Here is a 22,849-nt window from a genome sequence, read left to right as displayed (position 1 = left end):
CTCCCCACCATCCCAGAGCAGAACATACTGTCCCTCAGCACTCCTCTGTTATGTCACAGCATGTCTGATCTGCATAGCCCAAGAGAAAATTAACCACAGCAAGAGGGTGAAATTTGGGGGTTAGGTTGACAAACTTAATTGCTTTGAGAATTAGGACCTGCACCTAAAGCTACTAGTGAAAGCCAAATGGAAACTGGTGGGACTTGAACATGTCTTGGAATTGGGAAATAAGTACTATGAATAACTGTATTTTCCAAACCCCACATTCTTCAGTTATTCTGGTACTTATAAGCACAGCAGGAAAAGGTAACAAGAAGAGTCTAAACAATATTCTCTGCACATCAAAAACTCAAATACAAAAGTTTCAATTAACAAACCTTCTCAAAAATGCAACAAAGAAAAGTCAAATAAACGATTTTACATTACCCTTAAGAAGGGTAATGCAACAGGAAAAATAACAGCAACAGGAAAAACAACTGATTTGTTTCCTTTCCTTTTTAAATAAAGCTAATTCTGCAAAAATCCGTGATTTAGTCTACCCATATAGCACATAAAGGTCAACAAGTTTTGTTATAGGACTGAGGTTTATTAATTTACAGGATTCCTCAGCAGTAACCCTAGTCCCAAGCAAATGTGCCAAGCCAAGACACAATACAAGTGGTGTAGTAACACAAATGCTTTAGATTAGCAAGTATGCCATGGGGGGGGCATAAAAACCAAAACCCACACTTTAATATGGTCAAATTGGGGTTTTTTATCACTGCTTTGAATTTTAACACTTTTATTTACTAAAAAGGGAACTTCCCAGGAAAGGAGATCTGGAAACATCATGCATTTACTAGCTGAATCAGCCATTCTTCCATGAAGTTCTGGAAGTGCTTTTCACTCTCCATTTGAAGGGGCAGAGAGGAGGGAGGAGGCTAATGCAATATTCCTTAAAAGTTGGAAAAAAATTCACATCAGAGGAGAAAGAAAACAATTCTAAATGGGATTTTTATCATAGCAGGAAGATAAAGCCAGAAGGTTTATTGAAAGCCCAACACATCTTTCAGCATGGTGCAGGGATTTATGTGAGCACCTCATAACGCCAGGGCTGCATCAGGACCTCACTGTGCTGAGAACTCTCAGCAGCCACAATCCAACAGCATACAGATTATTATGATGGGATCTTACTGCAGTTCCCAAACAGTTTGATTAAACCCCATAATGTAACAGTAATGCCAGGAGCTCCTGACACCCAGATTCAAAAGAAAAAAGCATGTTCCTATATCCTCAGATGTGCAAGCCTCCAACTAGGCTTTATGTGGTCACTGAATTATGTCTGTATGTTTGACAAAACTCCTCTCACAGAGAGAAGAAACTTAGAAAAATTATACAGAAACAAAATGAAATTTAAGTGAATTTACTTCAATGCCTTCAATTTTTTTCCCAGAAGGTACAAAAAATAACAGTCTTAAATTATCTGAAAATTAGACAGAAAAACACCCAGCACTCAAATAAAAGCTTCTTCAAACAGAAAGGCTCACCATGTGTCAGCCCTGGTGGAAAAACTTCAAGTTCCTTCATTTGCTGTCTGTCAGAGACCTCAGATTTTGCCAATTATCCTAAAGGTATATATCTTAACAGCTTGTCCAGAACAAACAATATACAGATTGTTTGCTCCAGTCACTTGTGCCAGAAAGGAACAATTACATTATTTTCAATTACCACTACCATTGCCTGAATTGGAATTTGCAACAGTAAATGTAAGGCTAGATGTTTCCATCCAATCCTCGGGAATGTTTTTATTGAAAATCCTCACTAAGGAAACAGAACTTGAGCTTATGGACATTTTTGGTTGGTTGTTTTATTTTAATATTCCACAAGATATGAATTTAAATTTATAATACTTAAATTGCACACTAATTTTAAACTCATTAGTTCTCTAACACAGTTCTCATTTTGTAATTTTACTGTGCTCTCATTTTTTTCATATTTGTCTCTCAAAATGCAAACATCAAACCAAGTCAAGTACTACTGGTTGAAGTTATTCCTGTTCCTCTAGGAAGACAATCTTAAAAAAAAAAAACAAACAAAACCAAAACTGAAAACTCCTTACTGTGCAAAAATTACCTTCAACATGCACCATAACCCCCAAAAAGTTAAACTATTGACTTGACTATGGTATACAGCCATCTTCTGCTTCTGAATGTCAAGGCATGATGTATAAACAACAAATACACATTTAAATCTTGCCACTTGTTTCTTTTCATACAGAGCAAAAATATAACCACACAAGTGATAATTCCTTAATTCCACAGCTGGGAATTTGACATCTTGCAGGCAGCAGAAAATGTCAGTTCTCCTGCTGCTCCTGAACAGGGCAGGGGACCCACAGCCTCCTTCACACTACTTGATCCCAGAGCAAGGTAAGCTCAGCACCTATTTTGGTGTCACAGCTCAGCTCAGAGCCAGTCCGCTGTGCTCAGCATCAGGCAGGGCCACAAGCAGAGCAGCAATCCATACTTTCCAAGGACTGTGGTTTTTAACCGAAGCAGACATATGATGCCTTGGGGACCAGAATAAGCAACCAAATTCAGATACCTGTTTTGATACCAATCTTATCTGTGTGATTAGATTAACTGACAAAGATCACTTACATATATTTAGTATCTATTTACTTATGCTACACACTGTCTACATCTGTCCAATTTCTGCCATCAAGATCCATCTTCCTCTCTGTAGGCTGTAAAGGATCTTGTCTTTGTCTGAAGCTTACCCTAGACCTATTAATAAACCAGTGTTCAAAGAGCCCCCAAACATTTAATTTGCATATTATCATCACTTCTGCTGCTGCCTCGATTTTCCTTAGTTGTGTCAGAACAACTTTTGTAGCCCCAGTCTTGTAGCTTAGCTCTTTTGTGCCAGGGTATCTCATCTGGTTTTAGTCCCTAATTTGATGCCTCTTTAAATCACTCATAACTTGCTTTGTCTTCCATAGATGCATTAATATTCATCTTTAAGTGATATGGTTTGTACTATGCACCAATCTAATTGTGAAAATATTTTTTCAAGACATTCAGCTAATCAGTGCATAGCAAAAAAATAATCTGTGCCTTCCTATTGCCAGAATAGTTCAAGATCTAAATGTCAGTCTGTTTTTCCACTTGAAGGAAAAAAAACAGGGTCTAACTGATTATATTAAGAAAACCATGTTTCTAGTGGATGCCTTATCTTCTGCATATTTATCTCCAACTTCCAGATTTGTATTTGTAGATTAAACATTTCTCATCATTATCAACCTAAAAGAAAAATCCAACACAAAAAAATAACATACTTTGGTTTTCTAATGGTCCCCAGTAAACAGATTCTGGCTGCTACCCTTGTAAAATGCAAATTCCTACATTTGGGACAGTGCTCTTGACTGAATGACCAAAGGACAGCTTTGAAGAGAAGGACCAAAGGGTTCTGGAGGACAGTAAGCTGAAGCCATCAGGGCACCCTTGCAGTGACAACAGCTAACAAATAACAGGCTGTGCTAGCAGAAGCATGGCCAGCAGGACAAGAAAACCAATCACTTGCCTCTATTGAGCACCCAGGAGATCACATCTGGAGTAGGGTGTCCAGTTTTGGGCCTCAGTACAAGACACAGCAGAGCAGGTCAAGCAGAAGGCCACTAGGATGGTTGGAGGGTGAGAGGGTGTACAAGGAACAGCTGGGAGAGCTGGGTTTATTTGGCTTGGAGAAGAGGGAAATACAATTGCTGTTTTCAGCTGCCAAGTGGGGGTTAGGAGATGGAGCCAGGCTCTTCTTGGTCGTGTGCAGTCAAAGGACAAGAGGCACATTTTGCAGCAGGGGAAAGTCCTACAAGGCACAAGGGAAAAAGGGAAAAAAATGTGTTTCCAGTGAGAGAAGTCAAGCCCTGGAAAAGGCTGTCCAGCGTTGCAGAATTTCCATTCTGGGAGGTGCTCAAGGCATAGCACAACCTGTCTCCCACATCAGCCCTGCTCTGGTCAGAGGACTAGACTAAGAGACCTCCAGAGATCCCTTCCAATCTAGAACTCTGCAATTTAATGTAGTACCCAAAAAATGAGAGCAGAAGTGGAAGTGGAAGTCCTTTAAGTGCCCCAAACAAATACCTTTCATCAGGCTAACAGTACACTATCCTCAGTGTACAGCAAGTATAACTAACACCAGGATTAAAATCCACACACTGTAGGGTATTATGCCATAATCCACCTTTCCTCAGCTGTTACACTGCAGACCTCTTCACTGCCTGCCTTGCCAAATCCTGAATAACCTTTCAACTGCCCCATGCTCTTGACTTCTGGTTTTCTCTAGTCCAGCCCCATTGGCCCTTGCGCCCTCTCACTCCTTTGAGTGGCAGGCATCACATCAGACATTTCATCTGACTCCTGTCAAGTAACAGCAGTAACAGCACTTCCAGGCAGTACAGCTGCTTAAACTCATCTTTCCTTCCTCTTGCAACCAATGAAATACCTTGTCAGGGTTTCAGAAAGTCAGGCATTTGCAAGTTACCAGTCAGCTCTCAGTCTACCTTCCAATCTTAAGAGACTGAAATCTAACAAACCAAGCAAATTTGGTCTTTATAAGTTCCATGCTTTTAACACGGGAAAAATTTTGCCAAAAACTGGACGCCTGAGCTAAGGCAGCACATTGAGAGAGGAGAAAAAAACCTCCCATTTTAAAACCCAGCAAAACAAAATGATTTTGTATTTAGTTCTGGGTTTTTTTCTTGAAAAATGTGTATGAGAACACCTCATTCACAGAAACAAAACCAAAGCTTTTGATATATGGAAAATGTCATACAACTTGCATGAAGCGATGATATTATTAGAAATATTTTCTGTATTTTACAGATTTAAAATCTCCATCGCAAATATTTGCAAAAGGTATTTTAAGCAAATATAAATTTACTTCAGGTAATACTTCAGTATAAAAAATACTTTCTATTAGGTTTACTACTTCCCAGAATTCAAACTTGTGCTGATGTAGAATTAAAAGGAAGACTGTAAAACAGGAGACCTGATTTTCAGAAATACCCATCAAAATAAAGACAGGGTGCTGTGTCTAAGTGTAAGATCTGCTTGCACTGATTTTCACAGCAAAAAACTATCATACTGAATTTATCATAAATGAATCTGAAAATTTTCTCCTCATGAACCTCATGAAATAACAGATCCAAATGCTGACTGGAATCTATACATTTGTCACACACTTCTTTTGGGAAGTCTGCCATAAGTGCCTGTGCAATTCTAGGAACAGGTAAGAGCAAATAGCAAATATGAAAATTCTCCCACTGCTCCATTCCCTGAAATAGACCTTGAGCTTTTACTCTTTTTTTTTTTTTTTCCCAATCTGTCACATGACCGAGAATATTTTCAGAATTACGTTTTCACACAAGTGCAGTTTTCTGCCAGGGTAAATGAAGATATCCAGGCAATGACAGTGGTGCTATGTACAGACCTCAGGACCTAAAGAGCACTTTCTTACCACTCCAACAACCTCAGGGTATGCTACAGGGTTTTTTATGCTGATATGTCTTTCATATTGCATCAACCCAAAAGTATAAAAATACTGAATGTTACAAAATGTAGCATTAACATCAAAGCAAAACTGCTCTGCTCAGTAAAGTTTGGAAGTTCAAAACAGTTATATTTTTGGAAAACATTACTCAGTAAGGAAAACCTTAAAAGTTCCTCGATGTTTCAAGTTGGGGTTTTCCCTAGTGTCTCCTGATATGCAATGAATCTTCTCAAATTCATCTTCACATTGTCAAGAACACACAGTTGATCTGTACTATATTGTCCTTTGCCTTCTTTTCGTATCTGTAAAACCAAAAGAACACACGGTTTACTGATGGAGAAGTTTCTCCCATCAGATCACCTCAAGTTTACTGTAATTCTGTATACAGGTGTTCTATGAGAACTCCAAGGTGTTCCCATGTGTGCATGTGGAGCTCAGCAATTATTTCTGCAAGTCAATCTACTATAATGCATTGCTGCCTAAAACTAGACTAATGGCACATTATTTCATCCAAAAATCTGAGACATACACTTCTTTTCTGTGGCTTTTTATATGGAAAACCTTGCACATTTAACTTAGCAACTGAAGCACCCTCAGGTATGTACTTTGTGTGTACAGTGCTTAGCTTTTAGATTATGGAAGTCACTCCTCAAGAATGCATCTGACCAAACAAACAATGTGTGGAAGCTCAGTCTCTGTTTAAGTCTGGGATATACCTAAAATCAGAGTTTAGAATGCCAGCCTTGTTATTCTTGAAAATACAGGATACATGAACTGTTTTAATTAACCAAGAATGGAAGAAAAACATCCAACAGCTACTGCAAATTAAAAACCAAAGATGTCAATGTAACCTCAGAAAGGACTTTTCTTCCACCTCCAGAGACATCTGCAGGATTTTTGTACAATTGTGTCAGAACAATACAGTGATTTGGACATCACTAATACTCACATTGCCATGCAGGTGCTGCACTGTTACTCTGACACATCCATGAATTTTAAGGTATTTGCTTTCTTCTAAAGTGGAGTATCAGTAAATCAAACACTTTTTTTCTGTCACCTTATAAATTAATTATATCTTCTAGGAGCCCAAAACTCAACCTTTAACCCACATTGTGTGCTGAGACCCTGAGCAGGCTGCCCTTGATGCCTACCCTCATTCTGAACACTGGCTGAAATTCCTTCAGTGTTGAAAGCAACTTGATCTGTAACGCTGCCCTTTCTGCTTCTTCACCATCTGCAAATACATCAAAAAGTGCATCCAAGGCTTCCCCTGCTACCACAAGAGAAGATTCCTTCATAGCAACCTCAAGAAGAAATTTTCCAATCATCTGTAATAAGAAAGAAGAATTGATTTTTCCAGCAATGCTAAAGAAAATTGAAAGAAACATCAAAATTCTTTTAAGCTTGCAATGCAAAGTTTGCTTTTTCACCTTCAGTGTTTCAGCTGTATCTTGTCCTTTTGCCAGGACGCTGCCAGAAATTCCAAGGATGCTCACCACGTTCACTCTAACACTGGCATTGCTGCTTTGAATACCAGCCTCACACAAAGCCAACAGCTGCTCAGGAGTCATACACTGGTCAGCAAGGGGAAAGGAGGGAAAAAAGGAAGACACACACAGTTACATTTTCATGGAAACTTTGAAATATGACATTTAGACACTGTACTTTCACAGAACACAGGCAAATTCTTCAGAGAGATTATGAAAACTTTAAGCATTCTGAAAATGCAATTACCAAGAAATTTCAAATCCCTTTCAACTTGGTTCTTCCAGAACATATCCAAGGCTGACATGAAGTTGAGGGAAAAGTTCTGAGATTCTCACAAATTTATCTAGCTCAATAGCTGCTTCCAACTCATTACAACTTACAGCATAAAAGCTCAGTTTTCAGTTTAAGGCCAGAAAGGACTAGCAGACTATCTATTATTGTGTCTTATATAATAAATCATGATGCTTCATTCCTGTATTCAACTCACTAATTCATACCCAACCAAGATTCAAGGACCACCAGCTAGGTGACATCAGGAAAAAAGGAAGCCACATTTCTAGTTGTTAATTTTCTAAATATTTGTCATTACAACTATCTTCTAAAGATACCTGTGGTTTATTGCTATTCTGGTTTTGAAATACCTTCCATTTGTTTACATGTTGGGGAGATATATAAAAAAATATTCCCATAAGGTCCATGAAAAACACAGTTAATGCTACTAATCTGTTCTTCCAGTGCTCGCAACTGCTGAAATTTTAAACTAAAATTATACTGTTTTGTTTCAAAAACTTTCCAGCCCAATCTCACAGGAATTTGAACCTACCAGAGCATTTGAGTTTGAAAGCTTTTACCTGGGAAATGTTCTTTGATGCCATTGTTTGTAGGAGAGCCCTCAAAGCACTGGTTACAGCTTCCAGGAATTCTGTGTCTGTAGGGAGTTCTGTCAAAGAATAGAACCCAGAGCAGAAGTTAAACAGTAATATGAGGGACACAGGAAGCAAAGAAATACAAATTCCTTAATCCCTAATTGTTCCTCCAGGTACTACCACAACGGGAAAAGCTAGATTTTCAGACTGGTCTCTGTAGGTTGTAACCATAGTGATTTGTTTGAATTCAGCACTGAGGTTGGAACACAGCTGGGCCTCTTCTCCAGGCACATCCCTAGTTGAGACACTGTGTGACCTAAGGGACAGTGCCAGCCACTGTCACCAGAACAGCAGCTGAAAACTGCTATCACATGGAGGAACATACAGGAACTGAGAGAACTGCAGGAGCTGACTGCATACTTCACCTCCTTTCTTCTGCCTTCTTAAGCAAGCTTTTCAGACACCCAGAGAGAGCCCTGGACTCTTTCCAATCCATATAAAGAGCATGTTTTCCGGTGGTTTAATAACATTCCAGGAATGTATGACTCAAACACTGCATTATTCTTGTTTAACTACAAACTCATCAGTAGCAGCCATCACCTCCAATCTGTGTTCTGCATTTCTTGAGGCTTTTCATTTTCCTCTAAAGGGTTTATTTTCTGGACCACTCCAGATGCAGAACTTCTTGATTTATGTGCATCTCCTCCCTTCTCATGTAAACAATCAGATCTTTATGCCTCTCTTTCACTCTGTAAACCACAGAATTCCTTCTAACCACATGTTGGATATTATCAGCTCTATCTGGCAGTTTTCATTACACAGCATTTAAACATGAAAAAATGGGCCTGTGCCAATTAATTAGTTTTAGCATCCTTAGCTATCTTCAGATAGCAACTTCTCCAGCTTTATCTGAGAGCTTTCTATAACAAAGCATAACATACAGACCCAAAATCTGGATGTCCTCTCTTCAAGCATGAGACATATTTTATGTGAACTTCCTTGGATATGTTTTCATAGATATTTTCATTTCTGCATTTTAGTTTTCCACACACTGCACTCAGTAATAATGTTCACATATACTAATCACATGCCTATAAAGATACTGAGAAAAAAGTGTGTTTTGCAGGCAGATGCATTTTCAAGCACCAATGCAGTGTCATTTTATACATCCCAGCAGAGCACTACATAAGCTACATCTATGGCTACAAATAGAGACACTTGAAGGAAGGGAAGGAAACGAAACTTCTTGAGCTTCTAAGAGATGAGAAATGACAAAGCCACACATATGCCAGACTTCAACAGAACTGTCTTAGGGAAAATGCTTTCTGACAGTTTGGAGAATTGGCAGCTTTTCCAGGCTCTAAGAATCTCTCTTATTTTTTGGAAATCTATCACCACTGACCTTAAAACAAAGATTATCAGAATAGTCTGAAGAAAACAGCCTGTCAGGGACCCACATCCTCAGTCTGGAAACAGGAGGGCTTTTCTTAAACCTTTTTTCTCCAATCTTGGTTCAGCTTCTCTCATGTCAGTAACAGAGAGATCGTAGTATAAATGATCCAACAGGATTATAGAAATGATGCTGCTCTCATGTACAGGATCCCAGAAAGCAGCTGGAAATGCTGCCTGCTGTAGACATGATCCAGTAACATTGTACTAGCAGATGTATGAAGAGACCTTCTCAGCACATCTATGAAATAATGTACCCTGGAGGAACCACAGTGAAGGCATTCTAGTGTTCATCAGGATGTATCACAGAATCTGTGAGGCTGGGAAAGACCTGTGAGATCAGTCCAACCTGTCACTGACCACTGCCTTTTCAACCAGACCCTGGCACTGAGTGCCACGTCCAGTCTGCCCTTAAACATCTCCAGGCATGGCAACTCCACAGCCTCCCTGAGCAGCCCACTCCACTGTCTAAATACAGATCTAATTAAAAAAAAACAAAAAAAATATATATATTCATTCTAATATAGTATTTTTAGAAGAATTGAATTTATTACCTTCTCTGTTGAAATTGAACCCACAACCAAAACAGGGAGCTGAGCAGCTTTAACACTTAGTTGTAAAAACTTTGCACACTTTCTTACTACAAATATAATTCCAATAAAGCTAAGCCATCATAAGCATAAAGCATGTCCTGGGGACAAGGTGGCTGCTCTCTTTTCTGCTGTAATAAGCATGGACATTCTTGAGATTTTTGCACCGATTGCTTTTGCCATAATTTGTTAAGATTACTAGGAAAAATGGTGAAAGACTGCGCTAGACATGTACTGTTTTCACATCTCCTTAGGCTAGTTAGGGCATTTAAAAAGAAAATGTCCCATCTTCTTCGTGCTTGTCTGATTGCTGAAAAACTGTTATTACCAAAAATATGATCCAACAAACAGCTCTGGTCTCCCAACAAGGCAGTGTTAATCCACTCAGAGACTTTCTGTGCAGACCCAAACATGAAGCAGGTTCTTGCACTACAAGCAGACCCGCTCAAGGTGCAGTTTGGATAAACACATTTTAACAGGATATGCTGTCCTGGCAGTACATCGCCAACATTCAGTATCCTTATCTTGCAGGACCAGAGGGATAAAGTTAGTAATAAACAGCATTGGAACATAACACCCACGGCTACCTTGTATCTAGATGATCAGCAAAGGGCGTCACCAAGTCCCCTTTACTAAACCCTTACCTGTTTTAGAAAAGATCAGCTGTGAGAGATGCTGTGCAAGGGACTGAAGTGCTGAAGCTCCTCCAAGACAATCCACATCTGACACCAACAAAATGCTCTGAAGACACGTTAAAGCTCTACACTGCACTGCATTTAGTCTGAAACAAACAAAAACACACTGAGCAGGTATTTTTGAACACACCTGTTGAAATATAAAGAGGAATCTTGAATTTAATAAGACTGTGATGCAGTATGCAGTTCACAAAAACATTCGTATCTCTTTATTCAAAACCATCTATCAGATCTGCCAGTTTCCAGATCTTAAGAGCAGCCCAAAGATGGACAATCCTTCTAAGAGTTCTAAAACAACTGAATATACATGAAAAATAGAAAGAGAGACAATGAAATGCCTACTTTTTAATTAATGGTTTCCAAGACGGATTGTGCATACAGATGTCTACAGCAACACTGTTCGGAAAAGCAGTTTTTTCAAGAATCTGAGGAGGGGAAAAAGAAAGGTTTAGCAATAAAGCCCTTTTTTCCTTTTCTTTTTTTACAGTGTGTTCAGAGGGAAGACTGAAATTTTAGCTTAATGTCAAACAGATACTTCAAACTACACATTTCAAAGTTTTCCAGATAGCAAATATCTTGCTGTTAAAAATGCCAGAATTTTCCTCTATCACTTAAATGGTGCAACTATACACTGGGTTGAGGATAGAGTACTTAAAGTGCTGAACTGTACTAACAGCAAGTGATTTCCTAGGTCTCTGTTATTCTTTCTTCTTTAGCTCTTTCTTCTTATAGATTCTGCTACAGGATTTTCAGATAGCTGCAAGTCTGGAAGGCCTTGCCATGAAACTCTGGCTATTAAGTACAAAAAGCCTTCAAATTTTTCACCTCACACCTTGATGCCTTAGCTCAGAATTCTACAATGCTGCTGAGCTAACACAGTAACTGATTCAAATAACAAACTTCACCTTTACAACCCCAAATAAAAATGAGCAAAACAACTCTGAAACAAAAACATCTGATTTCCTGTCAGTGCCAAATACTGTATTTCAGACACTTTGTATAAAACAGGGGGAGAGGAACTTGCACTTTTTCAGTGCTGACTGTTGCCATTCATTAATGTTACTTCCACCTCATTTAGCTAATACAGAAATCTGGCTGTCACGCTGCAGCCAAGTTTCCTCTCTTTCTGTGGGTAATCTTTTTCATGTCCAAATCAAGGAATAAAAAACTTTGTATTTTGGGAGAGGGGGAAATTTTAAAAAGACCTACCAGATTTCTGAAACACATGACCCTTCTATTCTCACTTACATAAGCAAATTATTTAGGTCATGCAATGATACACCATCTCTAGGCCAAAAAAGTGAGGCCAAACTCACTTAAAAAAATACTCCCTTCCTCCAGGTGGATTGGAGTAATTTGCTTGCCTAACCTGGGAAAGACTGTAACATGTGCTGGAAATAATACAGAAGACAATACCTTCTTTGGAATGAGGTTGTTCAGAAATGCTGAGTTAACTTCATCAGAGAGGCACAGAGGTGACAGCAGCAGCCCACTTCCCTCGTTGTATGAATTTTCCATGAACAAGTCACTCTCATCACTGCTGGAGAGTTCTTCCCACTCATCATCAGAGGGATCTGAGAACACAAGACAGATTTGTAAATGTAACAACCCTCATGCAACAGGTATCTTCCCAACTGAAACCGGCTCCTCCAAACATCTTGGTTTAGGAATCTTTAAGTTCTTGGGCTCTAACAAACTCCTCACAAACCAAGTGCCACTAAGCCACACTTCTAAATATTTTATTAAAAATATTTTATACTCATTGAGACACAAATATTCTTATGAGAGAGGTTCTTCACATGTGGGCATGTTAATCACTGATACTGACACTTCCTTGTTTAAAAATATCAAAAAAAGGTATAGAAGAAACATTTCATAAAGATTTACTAAGATTTTAACTTGGATTGTACCACTTCATTTTCTGAGGTTGATTCAAGCATGCAAATACACCAGTTTAATTTAACCTCTTTACTAATTGCAGTCAGTTGAAGGCAATTGTTTCCTCTGGCAATACTGAAGCCACAGACAGATGTCCTCTGCCTGGGCAGTAACTGGGCTGGATGAAGATGTTACTGTCTCCACAGCAAGGTCAGTTGAAACAAAATGATGACAGCAAAGAACACCAAGTAATCTCTAATAGTCATTTCAAGCAACACATTTCACATAAATTAAACTATGTTTATAATCTTAAACCTGAAGTAGGCTACTTACATGACTTATTCTACCAGCAGATCTTTAAGGGCAGATATGGTGAGAGGAGTAGAAGTTCTATTACCAACAGGCTGCTGTGTGAATAATCTGTCCACAGCTGAACGGGGACTTTAGCTGACAAGCACAAACTAAAATCACCCTCATTTATATTAGAACTCATCTATCTACATCCACAGAGTTCACACTCATTTAGCTGAAATTTCTTTAAATCTGGTTACATTTTAACTAGTGTTTACCCAAGTCCTAAGTGTACAGGCTGGACTGATCCTCCTTTCCAACAGATGAAAGCTCTGTGTACAGAGGTCAGGATATTTAACTATTGTGACAAAAAAACCCACCTATCATATTCACCCCCAAGCAATTTTGTTTGACAGCACAGATTCTCATGAGATGCAGGTCCTGCAGTAACTACAGAAACAGACATGCACTTCTGAGGCAAAAGGTAAATTCACTAAAAATACAGCAAGAAAGATCCAAATGAATGCATTTCACTTGTACTGTGCAAATTAAAGAATTTATTTGAAAGTGATGGTTATGGTTTATCAGATGTAAAGGTGTGTAAAGATGTCAAGGTGTGGCAACTTGACCACACAGGCATCTTATGGTCATACCCAATTAATTCTACAGCCATAACTTGCTGGTGTTAACAGCCTTTGCATGGTTGTCTTTCATGCTTTACCAAACCGTGGCAGCAAGAAACATGAAAACAAAGCAAGACATCCCCTTTTCAGTCTCCTGCCTCTTCTAAAAAATTCCTTTTGCATCTTTAGAAAACAAAGAAGCAAAACACATTCCTTGAAAACTAACTGATTACAATACAAGCTGACAATGCAATTCAGCAATAACAAAGACAGCAGTTGTCATAAGGTGACAGTGAGTGACCAGGGCAGAGCAGGAACTGGGATCCAGAACACTGGCCCATAACTATGGTCAGATTTCTTCTAATGTTCTGGGAAACACAGAGGCATTTCCAGCAGCAATCCCAGCTTACCTAGCACTGGTGACCCAAGAATTAAAGACTGGACAGCAATGCAGGAGTCTCTTGGCTTCCTGCCCAGGTGCCCATCAAAGGGGAGCACTCTGCCCCTTCCAAGCCCTGGCCAGTGCTCAGTACAACACATCCCTCACCAGCCTGGTTACTTCTCTCAGTTCTGTTGCAAGCTGAGTGTTATTATGAACTCAGCATAATGGCTAAAGCTATTTTAGTCCTCAAATAATTTGAAAATTAAATGAACAGCTGCCTCTGGATTCCTCCTAATTTCTACAGACTGTCTGCCCACGAATGAGTAAAGTACTGTAGCAAAATACAACACAATCAATCTTACATTACACTGAGTGAATGGCAGAATATGCAGCTTATCCACAAGAGATTTTCCAATTAAAGGGGAAAGCTTATGAATTACAGCTCATTAGATGAGAAATGCAGTTATGAAAGGAGCTTCATACACTAGGTGCAGAATTTCCTTGTGCTGTAAGAGAAAAAAAAAGTTACCATTGGGAATAACTGGGTATTACTGTGGATTTTATAAGAACCTGAACATTTTATTCAGTTACTTTCTACACAATTACTCCTGCATCAGGCTAAAACTACAATAGCAGTCCAAGTTTTCAGGTTTTGGAGGGTTTAGGGGATTAGTTTTGTTTGTTTGTTGGCTTTATCAAATTCTATTTCATTAGTTTTGTTTGTTTGTTGGCTTTATGAAATAGAATTTGATAATCTCTCATTTGTTTTCCTGAAGATTAGAAGAAAAGCTATCAAAACAGAGCTTCAGAGTTCATAAAAGATACAGAATATCTATATCCTACTCCCCTCCAAATAACAGCCTCTCTTTCTCCTCCTCCTCAAGGCTCATAAAGGCAGAACTCTGGAAGCCAAGATCTACATTGTTGCCAGAGTTGCATGCAAAAGCTGTCCCTACTCCTAATTTTGCAACACTTGTAGTACCAAAACTAAATCAAAGCTGTAAGATTTATCTGCTTTAAAAAAATTGATGCCTCCAACCTGCAATCAGATTCACACACATCTTGCATCAGAAGTCAGACCTCACTCTAACCAAACAAAGATTTTGCTGCAACACTTTAGGAAATCTCTGGCATGAGTGCTTTTTTGTTTGTTGTTAAATGTTTGCACATGAAGGATCACACAAAAAAATTAAGCAACATAAATCACTCAAATTAAGAAAAAACAATTAAATTAGTAATAGAAATGACAACCTACTTTGCCACCAGATGAGGGTATCAAGGACAATATGCCCATGGGCGTTTGCCCTTGAAAACTCAGATGAGCAAACAGCAACCTAAAGGCGACCTACTCAGAAACAAAACACACCACAACACTTGCAATGAACGAGACTCCTACAAACCTTCACTGCAGCACATATTAACAATGATCTCCAGAGCAGTCTGCTGAGCCGTCAGTAAAGCTGTCACTTCTTTCAGTTCCCACTTATCAGACTAAAAAATTAAAAACATGAACCAAATTTGATTTTTGGAGAACAACATTTAAGTGCCATTTAAAGTATCCAAGCTGTCAGTTAAAAATACAGCCCCAGCCATTTCCTCTTCTCAGTCTACACCCAAACTTGAAAAAAAACCCCAAAACACAAACTCAAGCAGTGTTATCTACCATCATTTCGTTGGATGCTCCAGAGCAAATTTAATTCTCAAGGAATGCCACTTGCACCAAAGCTGTCCAAAAGCCAGTCAGCCACACTTACTGGAAGTAAATCTGAAACATCATTTTCTCTTCCAAGTTTTCCTTTTGGTATTTCTTCCATGTTATCATCTTCAGTCAAAACACAGTTCTCTGTACTATCACTCATGTTTTCCTCAGTTTCTGGTTCCACAGGAAGTTTTAACCTGTTTTTCTCAGCTTCATTCATACGAATAATTGTTTCACCAGCATCTATTGCCAATGATTCTGAAAATATCTTCAGGATTGCATTAACTGTGCTTCCCAGGCTGCCTGGTGGAATGGTATCCTTTATATTCCAGATAGTGCCTAAATATGAGGTAACCAAATGATATAAATTATTAAAGTGCTCAATTCCCAGCTCTGTAATAGCCATTTTGTAAGGACACAGCCTCCACTACCCCAGTGCTTATATTCACTATAAATATTAAAGTCTTTTCTCTACAGATTTCTTTTTTTTTTGTATAACATTTCATATACCTATCTGTAATAATTGTTATGCCCACATCTTAAGCTCAAGTAAATTTCAGCATGCAAATATTTACAGAATATTTATGTGGAGCGACCTTGGTGTCACTCTGTACCTGAGATAACAAATCCACACGCAAGAATCATTTTCTAAGGAGTCTCAAAATTAATTTATTACACTCCTGTATCAAAAATCATCATGGTTAAACATTTGAAGTAACAAGAATTCAAGGTAGAGAATCTGAGGTTAAAAAAACTTACAAAAGTTAGATCAAAACAACTCCTGTACCACTTATTATTGACTCATTTAACTATTAAAACCTAAATGAGCAGTTAAAGTGAGCTATCACACTGAGCAGGGGCTGAATTCAGAATCAAGCATTCAAGCCAGTTTTAAAACGAGTTGCAAATACCTACTTGCAGTTCCAAAAGGCACATATAACCTCACAAACCATCTGTAAATCTCGACAATCAGATGTGCAGACCACAGCAGAGAAGACTAAGCCTTCTGTCCTTCCCAGCCTCCTTTACCTGCCCTGCTCCCCATCTCAAAGCAATGAACCCCCTGAGCACTGTACCTGCTATCAGTGTTCTCAGAAGGATGTGCTTCATGGTGCTCTCCGGACTCAACATCACAGCTTCCAGTATTTGCTGTGCAGAAGCATTAAATGAAGAAAGAAGATCTGGATTATCTTCTGTCACTGCCTGTAAGCAGTTTGCTGCAGCAAACAACAAGAGCAAACATAATTAACAAACCCAGTAGTAGCTTTTGTCCTGCTGATGAGAAAGCATTATCCTCCTGAAAGCTGGAGTAATGAAATACTGACACACGAAAAAAATTTCATGCAGCATCATGTTGTAATGGGCGGACATTGTGCTTCACAAACTGTGTTTTGGATTAAAAGACATTCTGTGGCAAACCCATACAAAAACAGGTGAGGATGATACCACATCAGCCATAGAATTGGTTGTATTAATTTCAGCTACTCAAAATTAAATTTATCCATTATATACTGACAACGAACAATATAAAAAGATGTTGGAAGCACACATACCTGTATGACCATTATGAAACTATAATAACAATAATACTGATAAACCCAGACTGAAAGTTATTGGAATCGTTTGGGGTTTTTTTAGGACTATCCCCTCCGCTTAAACAAATTAAACCCTCCATTACCAAAACATGAAAATAAAATGAAAAACACAGCCTGCCTCTAAAGCTCTCTTCCCATAAAATCTTTCTTCCCATGTAACCACCAATAAGCCATTCTCTTTTGGACTGAAAATAAGCACAATAGACATCAACTTCTTTATGTGCTGCTCAAAAATGAATTTAAAGTCTTACACTCACTGCAAACTTAAGCAATGCTAAAGCAGGTCCATTATGCATGAATATGATATGAGTGTTACATTCATACAATTAAAAAAAACCCGTATCTTTAAAGCCTTTTCTTCTCTTTTTACCACTTACCTACTGAAATAGCCAGATCCACATTTGTGGCAAATTTCTTCATGTAATGTAAGACAGCCTCCAGACATCCTTCTTTATTGAATATGTATAGGGCAGTATTGTTGCATTCACTAATGTATGGAAAAAATCAGTCAAACATTTTTCCAGGAAAAAAAAGTACTGTAGCAACATCTTAAGCACACCGTGTTTTCATTACTCACATTTTTAAAAGCTACCTAAGAATTATGCATTAGTCAAAGAGCTATCCTTCATTACTGGGGTTATGATTAACTCTATACAAAATGCTGAAAGAGAAGCTGCAAAATCCTGGACACTTTTGAGGAAAGCTGGCTTGTGCCAGCTGCTTCCTCACACTGTTTGGAGTTTATCTGGGAGCCTCACTACAGGCTCCTGCTGGAGTGAGCAAGGCAGCTCAGAGCTGTGGGCTGCCAGCCAGCCCAGGGCTTCCTGCAGCCACAGGAGACTTCACCCACAAACCCACTGCCAGCAGAGCAGCCTGCTGCCTCTCTCATCAGTACCCACTCACTCCAAAAATGACTGCTCTTACCATTCAGAAATGCAGTTACTTTCATTACCTAACAGTGGGATTTGTGTTTCTTCAAATACTCACAGCTACTCTCTCTTTTAAACTTATACATTGATATAAGAGTAATTCAAACTAAAAAAAGCACAGGAGCTAACTAGCTACAAGGGTCTTCAAAACTTTAATTTTGGTAATATTATGTCTCAGCATCGATGCCAGCCCTAATTTTATCAGAATCAAACTTAGCAATGAAACAAGCAGTTCACATTCATTACCACAAAGTTCAAAATACAGAAGGGATTTACATCACACTTAATAATCATACTTCCTGTTCTCAAGCACTGACAAAAAGCAAAAATAAATATGAACACACAACATTGCTGAGTCAGTTACAAAGGGTCATGTATTCTGTGCAAGATGCTGAACAAGGAGTTTACCTACTGTTCTAGATTCCAATCCCTAAAAAATAAATATCCCAGTTTAGAAATAAGGCCTCAAGCCAGCAGCCACATCACACAAACAGGCACAGAGGCAGTTCTACTGAGGCACTGTACAGTGCTAAACAAAATCCTCTATGCAAAGTGTACAATGTGAGAAAAAATAAAGAGAAACAACACAAAGTTCAAGGAGAACTTTTGGAGCAGATTTGTATCACTTCAATGTTTACAGTAATTTCTGTATTAACATCATTGCCATTTCTCTTCCCTCACCTCGTGTTTCCAATATAAACTACTAATAGAACAATTTACATTACTTTCTCACATAAAAAGTAAATTTTTATCAGTGTCTCAGTAACTAAGGGATAGTTGCCCCAAACAGTTAATATTAATGTTTGGGATGACCTGCAGAGGAAGGAAGCAGTATAAAAACTCCTCATATTCCTAGAGCACTGATCCACTGATTAGAATTTCATTTTCTCTGTTTCTTGTATTGTGATATGGATCTACAGAAAATACCTGCAAGAAGCCACAACCCAAACAACAGATTATGACAGAACATGTTCAGAAAACAGGATCAGAACTCACAATAAAGAACCAGTAGAAATAGGATTTGTTACTCATCTAAAACTAATTACCAACTTCTGGAATCCTTCACTTAAAAAAAGTAATCTATACTGGAAGATGAACTTCTATTTCAGATGGGATGAGGGCTCATCATTATTAAAGCAAGGTACATGTAGGAGCAACACAATCAGAATCAGCAAATGAATGCATCTTCCCATGCCAGGACAACAATTTCTTTTCTGCCTCAAGTACCACACTCCTTTTCAGGAACAATTTAATTTGGCTAAAATGCCAGTGTTTACACAGTACTTACCATATATTCCACAGCAAATTAATAGCCTCATTGGCTATGTCTTCAATATAATTTTTGTTCACCCCTCTGCATTTCTTTGGAGAGAGCTGGTTAGCATCCAGTCCAGTGCTGCACTACAACCAAACAAAAGAAGCAGGGTTGGGAATAATCAAAACACAAAGAAAGGCAAAACTTTAGAGTATTATCAGCACTGCCTGGAGAGATCCTCTCATCCAGTGTTTATTACCACAACACCTGACAAGTTTCCTTTCTTTGTGAAAACTTGAACCATTGATAGCTTTTCTCTTGTAGAAAGACTCTTACAGTACTTGCTTTGCAGTTAGTCTTTGGAAGGGCTTTCTAATTAAAAAAATACTTGGGAATTTTAGAATCTGAAATGCTGTTTCTTGCTAATAGTCTGTATGCAGTTGTCAACAGTTTTTTCTAACCACAAATATTAACTCAGCTAATACCTTAATAAGCTCTGTAGTAATGCTATTACTCATATTTTAAAATGGGGAAGAAACATACAGAAAATGATGATATTGCTCAAGGCTGCTCATACAAAGACAGCAGGTAAGAGAAATCAATGCAATATCCAAACTGCAGTGCAACACCTGGACCAAACAAAGAATACAAATTCAGTACATTATTCTCCACTAACTACCCAGCTCTACATCCATTGAGACAAAATTGCTCACCAAAAAAACATCACTGGAATAATGCTGCAACATAAATAAAGCACCTTGATTCTCACTGACAGAATAAAATTCTCTTAACTGACATTACAGACCCAAATCTCCAGACCTTTCACTCAAAAATCATCCTAGGCAGCAAACCTCCCTATGGACACAAGTTAGCTGGCCAGGAGCCAGAAGGCAGTGGTTAGAAATCTTTGGAATAACTTTCGTATCACTAAACCCATCAAAATATTCTTTCAAAAGATCTTTCAAGTACCTTATTGTATTAACAGCTACAGAAATAGAACTGTTCTTGCATATGGGACAATTCAATGCCTAGATCAGGTTTAAAATCAAAATAAAAATAAGCACACCTCTTTCAGAAGTACAACCAGGGGCGTCATGATGTCGTTTGTCACCATGTCATCACAGACATCAAATCCTCCACAAGCACTCAGATTTCTAGGGAAAACAAAAAAATTAATGCTTTGGATGAGATACAATACTGTCCAAGAATGTTTCAAAAACCCCATGCCTTTGATACTCTTCTCTAAAAGTTATGGTATGTTGTCATCTTATCACAGGGGTTCTGTACTGTTGTCTCCTTATCACATAATTTTCATACCTTCTTAGTATTTCTTGTGGGCAGCTCCCCAGAGCACTGACTCTTTATTCTTCACAAAGCAGCCAACCAACTCCAGCTCCCTTCTCAACAGCCACCCCACTCTTTTATAGCACTCTTCTTCTCATAGGTCACAGCTGTGGCCTGTTAAAGTCAGGCCTGTTCCTAATCTTTGATAATTGGCCCAGCTGCAACTCCTTAGGGGTAAGATTACTTTCTACACTATCTTTATTTTCTTATATTCTATATAAGTATATGGTACATATACATGGTACTTTTTGTTTTAAACTCAATTTGCTTAAACAGTAGTTTTAGTCTTCTACCTCACTAACACAATAGAATAGCTTGGGAGTTAAAAATAAAACATTATTTCCACTTATTCATTGTCACGGACATATTTTCTGAAAAATCCTTTCCTTAGGATTTTTTCTCCTGAGAAGCTGAGAGGCCTCAGGAACAAAATGTAAACAATGATTATCTGCTGCTGTGGAATGCAACAGGTGGATCTGTGATTGGTCTCATGTGGTTGTTGCTAATTAATGGCCAATCACAGTCCAGCTGGCTGGGATTCTCTATCCGAGACACAAGCCTTTGTTATTCGTTCCTTCTTTTTCTATTCTTAGCTAGCCTTCTGATGAAATCCTTTCTTCTATTCTTTTAGTATAGTTTTAATACAATATATATCATAAAATAATAATAAAATAAAATAATCAAGCGTTCTGAAACATGGAGTCAGATCCTCATCTCTTCCCTCATCCTAAGACCCCTGTGAACACCGTCACAATTTATGAATTAGAAAGCGTATCTGTACTAAAACATCACGACAGAAAATGCCATCCAAACTGCACTCAAGTTCTATTTCCTCATAAAGCCATACATTTCATAAAGCCCGCTCCTGACATTGAAGTCTCACAGAGCAAGAAAAGCCCCTCTCTCTCAGACTTCAGCTGACGTAGGCATAGTTCCTCAGACCAGAATTAAAGCAAGCGAGGCTGGCACTGCAGTCCACCAGCAGAAGCCCAGTTCCCCCTGTACCAGGATCCCCCATTCCAGCTGAGAGCAGTGAGTGCTCACCTGAGAGCGCCTGCAGCCGTCTCGCGCACAGCCAGGCTGGGATCCATGAGCAGCGGCCCCAGGCAGCGCACCACGTCCCGCTGCACAAACGCTGGGATGACCTGCTTCTGCTGCAGCAGCTGCGAAATACTGGCACAGGCATACTCCCTCACTTCAGCACTGGGATGCTGCAGCTGAGGAGACACAGAGACATCACACCGAGGGAAAAGGGAGCAGGAGGGTTTTACTGAGTGAAGGGACTGATCAGGGCACTGTGGCTCCCATTTACTGCTCCTGAGTGGAAGCAGGAATTTTTAACTTTGATGAAAGCTTATAAATCCTTGCCTGGTCTATGTGTGTTAACTTTATGACTAGATAAATGCTATTCTGGGTATTTGACAAGACAGCCATAGTCCGGACACAGATTAAACACTAGCTGGCACTGGTGAGACTTCAATTACCATGTATTAAAAAAAGGACTGAAGTAGGGGGGAAATATCATCAATGAAGTATAACAGACATAACATATGCCACCATAAAGAAAAGTTGAAGAAACATAAAACAAAAAAAATTATAGCCTTTAAATTAAAAGCATCTGCATAACAGCAAGAAACAAGTGTTCCCCATTCCCCAAGACAATAGCTGACACATGCTATAACAAGAGTTTTAGGTGAGATACATAAATTACAAATTGCAAAAATAATAACACAGTAGAAGTGCATATCCTGGAAGGCCATGGAGTTTGTTGAAAACCTAGCAGATAAACATCTGCTGAAGAGCAGAAGAGAAGACTGGTAACATCAGATCCTGCCTCTTTTGAAAAAGGTGTCTCAGCTCATCTTCACCTGTGCCACTATTTATTCTCTCTTCCCCTCTCTTTCCTAAACAAGTTAGTCCAGAAGAATAATCAATCAGTGATCTGTTCAATGAATTAGATTGGGTGAAGTGAGCAAAGGGGATTTAATTACTTAAAGGAAAACCGATTTTTTCTTCTGATTCTAAAGTCACACTTGCAGAAGAAGATTTACATCAGTTTTCATCTGCAATACTTAAGCCAGGACTATGGCCTATAAGCGACCAAACCCAGTCTTTTACAGCATTTTGTATCCCTTCTTCTTTACATGTGGCTCTTGAACACTTAGCTCTGGCCAAGTAGAACCCTCCGGCCGGGGAGCCCGAACGCAAGCTCCGCCAGAACGGCCCGGCACCCGCGCAG

At 38.9% G+C, this 22,849-nt stretch overlaps 1 protein-coding gene across 1 annotated transcript in view; it reads right to left on the bottom strand.

Moving 5' to 3' along the window:
- Positions 1 to 1,963: 1,963 nt before the first annotated feature.
- Positions 1,964 to 22,849, bottom strand: part of HEATR3 (HEAT repeat containing 3) — a 22,918-nt gene continuing 2,032 nt past the window's right edge. Inside the window, exons 3-17 of the mRNA XM_031061465.1 lie at positions 21,655 to 21,827; positions 20,333 to 20,420; positions 19,300 to 19,412; positions 17,460 to 17,569; positions 16,564 to 16,704; positions 15,543 to 15,826; positions 15,189 to 15,279; positions 12,031 to 12,188; positions 10,957 to 11,039; positions 10,564 to 10,700; positions 7,866 to 7,954; positions 6,957 to 7,100; positions 6,678 to 6,854; positions 5,689 to 5,828; positions 1,964 to 3,843 (exon numbers count right to left, since the gene is read on the bottom strand). Coding sequence (XP_030917325.1) covers positions 5,709 to 5,828; positions 6,678 to 6,854; positions 6,957 to 7,100; positions 7,866 to 7,954; positions 10,564 to 10,700; positions 10,957 to 11,039; positions 12,031 to 12,188; positions 15,189 to 15,279; positions 15,543 to 15,826; positions 16,564 to 16,704; positions 17,460 to 17,569; positions 19,300 to 19,412; positions 20,333 to 20,420; positions 21,655 to 21,701 — 1,782 coding nt within the window. The 5' untranslated portion in view covers positions 21,702 to 21,827 and the 3' untranslated portion in view covers positions 1,964 to 3,843; positions 5,689 to 5,708. The remainder of the gene's footprint in view (positions 3,844 to 5,688; positions 5,829 to 6,677; positions 6,855 to 6,956; positions 7,101 to 7,865; positions 7,955 to 10,563; positions 10,701 to 10,956; positions 11,040 to 12,030; positions 12,189 to 15,188; positions 15,280 to 15,542; positions 15,827 to 16,563; positions 16,705 to 17,459; positions 17,570 to 19,299; positions 19,413 to 20,332; positions 20,421 to 21,654; positions 21,828 to 22,849) is intronic.

Source organism: Geospiza fortis, unplaced genomic scaffold (genome assembly GCF_000277835.1).
Source record: "Geospiza fortis unplaced genomic scaffold, GeoFor_1.0 scaffold405, whole genome shotgun sequence".
NCBI lineage: Eukaryota > Metazoa > Chordata > Aves > Passeriformes > Thraupidae > Geospiza > Geospiza fortis.
The sequence above is the reverse complement of the archived record's forward strand: the minus strand, read 5'-3'. Positions and strand labels throughout refer to the sequence as shown.